This window comes from Salvelinus fontinalis, chromosome 14 (assembly GCF_029448725.1).
Source record: "Salvelinus fontinalis isolate EN_2023a chromosome 14, ASM2944872v1, whole genome shotgun sequence".
Taxonomy (NCBI): Eukaryota; Metazoa; Chordata; class Actinopteri; order Salmoniformes; family Salmonidae; genus Salvelinus; species Salvelinus fontinalis.
The window spans coordinates 23,749,535-23,755,220 of NC_074678.1; the positions used below are offsets into that span (position 1 = coordinate 23,749,535).

Below are 5,686 nucleotides of genomic sequence, written 5' to 3' on the forward strand. Positions count from 1 at the left end.
GCTGTTCTCACAAACATGCTGCTCTTTGGGCAGGCCATCTGTACTGTTGGTGACAACTGTTATAGGGCTGTTACATTTTTAAAGGTGGGCAGGGAGGGTTTTAGCTAGCAGCTGTGTGTGTCATAGTTCAACCAATAAACCCTGTTAGTGGCCACCCCAAGGTCTGTTTGATTCCATTGTTGGCCTGCTCCTTCAACTTTAATGTCTGACCACTGGGACTTTGACTGAGCCAGCAGCACAGCAGACTCTTAGTTGTGTTCTTATGCTCAGGAGGGGATGTTGGTGTGGATCCTGTTTCTACTCTGTCAGGTGGTGGCACCTGCTCTGGCACAAGACCTCTGCCAGCGCGGTGAGTGACTCAGAGTAGCTAGGTTTATAAGACGCTCACATCCTCATAGTTGGAATTACTTGGTGTTTGTTTTTTATTCTTTAGTTTGTAAGTATTGCAATTTGTACAATACCAGTTTATTGCTTCCTTGAATGTTTGTTTCAGATAATATTCCAATATTTTAATGAAGGGAGAAAGAAAGTTTAATATGTCAGCTGATCAGAGTTTTGAGGAAGAAGGTACTGGTTGTGAGTGTTTACATGACTTCAAATGGTCTACACAGGATGTTGTTATCTTGTCTGCATTAAATTTGGCTAGTTTAACAGCAGCGAGTGCCTGAGTGGGCAGAGGGCGAACACGCAGTAAATATTAAAATACTTTATGGTTTGTGGTACAGATAGTGTCCTTCATACTGTCCTGATAAAGAACTGTGAGACTAGATGAGCAGGGTGTCCTATTCACGTTTTGTTTTGTTGGTGTCCTGTTTTTTGTTATTGTACTGTTTGTTTCATTGGTGTCCTGTTTTTTGTTATTGTACTGTTTGTTTCGTTGGTGTCCTGTTTTTTGTTATTGTACTGTTTGTTTCGTTGGTGTCCTGTTTTTTGTTATTGTACTGTTTGTTTCGTTGGTGTCCTGTTTTTTGTTGTTGTACTGTTTGTTTCATTGGTGTCCTGTTTTTTGTTATTGTACTGTTTGTTTCATTGGTGTCCTGTTTTTTGTTATTGTACTGTTTGTTTCATTGGTGTCGTGTTTTTTTGTTATTATACAGTTTGTATAAACTGATGTGACTCAAGTCAACATCTTCGTGACTTATTAGACTAGACTATTGTATGCTAATGTTTCATGACGTCTAAAACATTGAGCATACAATATTTGAGGTAGGGGAGAGAGATAAAAAAAAACTGTTATTCTCTCTGTAGATGCTCCAAATGGCTACAAAGTGCGCATCAGCCTCAAAACTGGTTTGGGAGAGGATGCTGTGAGTACTATGCTTAACAAAAGATACAGCAGATTATTAAATTATTTTCAGAAATGTTCTCTGAAATCAGTGATATACTCTAAAATACAGAAGGGGGTCCTATCGATCAAGAGCTTTGAAATGCTATTCATTTATTATTTTCAACACAGAAAAATGTGTTTGAATATTGTGATTGGTGATGAGATTATACTTTTTTTGTCTGCAGTATGAATGGAATCAGAGTGAAATGTTCTTTTTCCGAGCTACTATGGCCTTTGCCATGAGGAGGCACTTCCAAATGGAAACATACAAGTAAGAATATCTACAGTGCCCGAAAAATGTCTGACACATTATTTAATCAGTCACTGTTTGAACTCAATACAAAGCACATGCTACAGTACATCAGCATGTAGTACATTATAAATTGGGTTGTTTGAGCCCTGAATGCTGATTGGCTGACAGCCGTGGTATATCAGACCGTATACCACGGGTATGACAAAACTTTTATTTTTACTGCTCTAATTAAGTTGGTGAGCAGTTTATAATAGTAATAAAGGTTTATTTCCAGCCTTCCTGTGAGCATGTTTTATGACTTCTGTTTAAGTCAATAAAATAGTCTTCCTGGTGTGTTGTGTAATGCTGTCAACATGGCATTTCTGGCATTATGATGTTTGTGGGACTTTTCCAGTGTCGACAACATTATCCTGTGTGTTCAGACTTCGAGGGTGTCCTTCTGGTTTGTGGTGACATCACCAGACAACGCCACCATGCTTATTCCTAAGGCAGATGTGGAGAAAGCTGTGAGGTAATGCTCTGGTCTACTTTAAAAGAAAATGTACTGGTCTACACCTGTAGATAAACTAAAGTAAGAAAATGAACATAAGCATCCACCTGAATACCTGATAAAACAGAAAATAGATATGCTTACAATGTGAAACACAAGGCAAGTGGTATTTAGACAGATTCAAGTACAGTTTGAGATAACAGACCTGTAAAAGAAGAGATGTACTATCTGGACCTAAATTAACCCCTTCTATAACCAACAGGATGTCAAGGCATCGCATCAACAATGCCTTCCTCCTGTCAGATAGGACCCTGGAGTTTCTGGGCATCCACCCTACACTAGCAGCGCCAGTCAACCCTGACACCCCTCCCTGGCTCATCGTGTTTGGAGTGGTCATCGGTGCTGTGTGTGCTGGAATCATTGCCCTGCTCGTATCCTCTCTGCTTCAAAAGAGACGGTGAGTCTACCCTTTGACAATACTTCAGTCTTTCTGTTCATAATGAAATGTTTGGTTGTTTAACTGGTGTTGATGGTTCATCTTGATCTAGGAAAGAGAAAGGGATGACAGAGGATGGGCAGGATGAAGAGGACATGCAGGTGAAAGGAGTGGAGAATGGCATCAACCTGGATGGCACCTACAATAGAGGATTCACAGATGATGATCGCTTTACAAAGCTGTAAGGGCTTTTCCGGTACAATGCTGCCAAGTAAGCACTCCAAAGACACTTTTATGCTCTGTGTCTACAGTTTCAAACTGCAGCGGGTATGAGATTTGGTAAAACAGACTCTAGCCACTAGTTAAATAAATAAGTGAAAAGAACAGTAAGACATTTCCCACTGGGCACAGATGTCAGTTCAACTAATGTGAATTCAATGTGAAAACAAAAAATGTCACCATGACATTGGATTTAGGTTACAAGTTTGGTGGAAAAAAAGACAAAATTCCCCTATGTTGATGACTTTTTGTAAATCCAATCAGTTTTCCACATTGATTTATCACTTCATCACATTGAATTTTTGTGGAAATTATGTGGAAACAACGTTGATTCAAGCAGTTTTTGCCCAGTGGGTTCAATCCAATTGTAACTTTATAAAAAGGCGTAATGCATATTTGTTTATACTCAATGAATGAATACACATTATCTCAGTTGTAGTTTATAAATCATGCACAAGATTACAGGTTGGGTTTCCTTTTTACTTTATTTTTGTGATAGGCTATATGGCGAATATCCCTTTTCAGTTACAGTTGAAGTCGGAAGTTTACATACACCTCAGCCAAAAACATTTAAACTCTGTTTTTCACAATTCCTGACATTTAATCCTAGTAAAAATTCCCTTTCTTAGGTCAGTTTGGATCACCACTTTATTTTAAGAATGTGAAATGTCAGAATTATAGTAGAGAGAATTATTTATTTCAGCTTTTATTTCTTTCATCACATTCCCAGTGGGTCAGAAGTTTACATACACTCAATTAGTGTTTGGTAGCATTGCCTTTAAATAGTTTAACTTGGGTCAAACGATTCGGGTGGCCTTCCACAAGCTTCCCACAGTAAGTTGGGTGAATTTTGGCCCATTTTTCTTAACAGAGCTGGTGTAACTGAGCCAGGTTTGTAGGCCTCCTTCCTCGCACACACTTTTTCAGTTCTGCCCACCAATATTCTATAGGATTGAGGTCAGTGCTTTGTGATGGACATTCAAATACCTTGACTTTGTTGTCCTGAAGCCATTTTGCCACAACTTTGGAAGTATGCTTGGGGTCATTGTCTATTTGGAAGACCCATTTGCGACCAAGCTTTAACTTCCTGACTGATGTCTTGAGATGTTGCTTCAATATGTCCACATAACTTTCCTTCCTCATGATGCCATCTATTTTGTGAAGTGCACTAGACCCTCCTGCAGGAAAGCACCCCCACAACATGATGCTGCCAACCCTGTGCTTCACGGTTGGGATGGTGTTCTTTGGCTTGCAAGTCTCCCCCTTTTTCCTCCAAACATAACGATGGTCATTATGGCCAAACAGTTATATTGTTGTTTCATCAGACCAGAGGACATTTCTCCAAAAAGTATGATCTTTGTCCCCATGTGCATTTGCAAACTGTAGTGTGGCTTTGTTATGGTGGTTTTGGAGCAGTGGCTTCTTCCTTGCTGAGCGGCCTTTCAGGTTATGTCGATAAAGGACTCGTTTTTACTGTGGATATAGATACTTTGTACCTGTTTCATCCAGCATCTTCACAGGGTCCCTTGCTGTTGTTCTGGGATTGGTTTGCACTTTTCGCACCAAAGTACATTCATCTCTAGGGGACAGAACGCGTCTGCTTCCTGAGCGGTATGACTGCTGCGTGGTACAATGGTGTTTCTACTGGGGCGGCAGGTAGCCTAGTGGTTAGAGCATTGGACTAGTAACCGAAATGGTTGCAAGATTGAATCCCCGAACTGACAAAGTAAAAATCTGTTGTTCTGCCCCTTAACAAGGCAGTTAACCCACTGTTCCTAGGCTGTCATTGAAATAAGAATTTGTTCTTATCTGGCTTGCCTAGGTAAAATAAATACTTGCGTACTATTGTTTGTACAGATGAACGTGGTACCTTCAGGCGTTTGGAAATTTCTCCCAAGGATGAACCAGATGTTTGGAGGTCTACAATGTTTTTTCTGAGGTCTTGGCTGATTTCTTATGATTTTCCAATAATGTCAAGCAAAGAGGCACTGAGTTTGAAGGCAGGTCTTGAAATACATCCACAGGTACACCTGTGACTCAAATGATGTCAATTAGCCTATCAGAAGCTTCTAAAGCCATGACATAATTTATGGAATTTTCCAAGCTGTTTAAAGGCACAGTCAACTTAGTGTATGTAAACTTCTGACCCACTGGAATTCTGATACAGTGAATAATAAGTAAAATAATCTGTCTGTAAACAATTGTTGAAAAAATTACTTGTGTCATGCACAAAATAGATGTCCTAACCAACTTGCCAAAACTATAGTTTGTTAACAAGAAATTTGTGGAGTGGTTGAAAAACACATTAATGACTCCAACCTAAAGTGTATGTAAACTTCCAACTTCAACTGTACAGTATGTGTTATCCATGGCTTTAGTTAAGCATTTCTGCAAACCAAGTAGGTGACAATGGTCTACAATTTTAATATTGTCAAAACTGTGAAATTATAGAAAGAATCCATAAGCATGTTCATTTAGAGATCATGATTGCTTCTTCTGAGTGATCGCAGATCTGAAAATAATCTAAATGTAGCAACAGTTCAATAAATGTATTTGAGAGGAAGGAAAACCCCATGATAATTGATTTAACTAAGAAATGCATGTAGTTAAGTGTTAAATGCCCATTAATGTTTTTTACTGCTTGTTTTGCACAATGTGAAACACTGGAGAAGAACACGTGAACAGATTGGTTTAAACTTTAAACAGGTTTTATAGTGGATCTTCTTGTAGTTTGACATAATGGCCATTTTGATATTACTGTAGATTGTTAAATTATTGAAAAATATACAAATTGTGTGAATCAGAGGATATGCAAACCATCTGTGATTTAGATGTCTCCCTCTTTCCTATAGTGGAACCTCTAGTCTGTTGAGATTAAAGCAAATTAAACTTTATTAAGGA

At 38.8% G+C, this 5,686-nt stretch overlaps 1 protein-coding gene across 2 annotated transcripts; it reads left to right on the forward strand.

The window, feature by feature from the left end:
* Positions 1-5,686, forward strand: LOC129869646 (collectrin-like). Of its 2 annotated transcripts, XM_055944256.1 has the most exons (7): positions 1-84; positions 271-349; positions 1,249-1,307; positions 1,513-1,598; positions 1,975-2,091; positions 2,333-2,527; positions 2,619-5,686. In XM_055944256.1, exons 1-7 carry the CDS (start codon positions 16-18, stop codon positions 2,749-2,751), a joined length of 738 nt encoding a protein of 245 aa, XP_055800231.1. In that variant the 5' UTR covers positions 1-15; the 3' UTR covers positions 2,752-5,686. The 2 variants fall into 2 exon arrangements, with proteins under 2 accessions (XP_055800231.1, XP_055800230.1); XM_055944255.1 differs by having other exon boundaries at positions 54-349.

Coding starts and splice junctions, on each gene's coding strand:
- LOC129869646 (XM_055944256.1), top strand. CDS start 16: ATGCTGCTCTTTGGGCAGGCCATCTGTACTGTTGGTGACAACTGTTAT. Junction 85..270: donor GGGCTGTTACATTTTTAAAG/GTGGGCAGGGAG, acceptor TCTTATGCTCAG/GAGGGGATGTTGGTGTGGAT. Junction 350..1,248: donor ACAAGACCTCTGCCAGCGCG/GTGAGTGACTCA, acceptor TTCTCTCTGTAG/ATGCTCCAAATGGCTACAAA.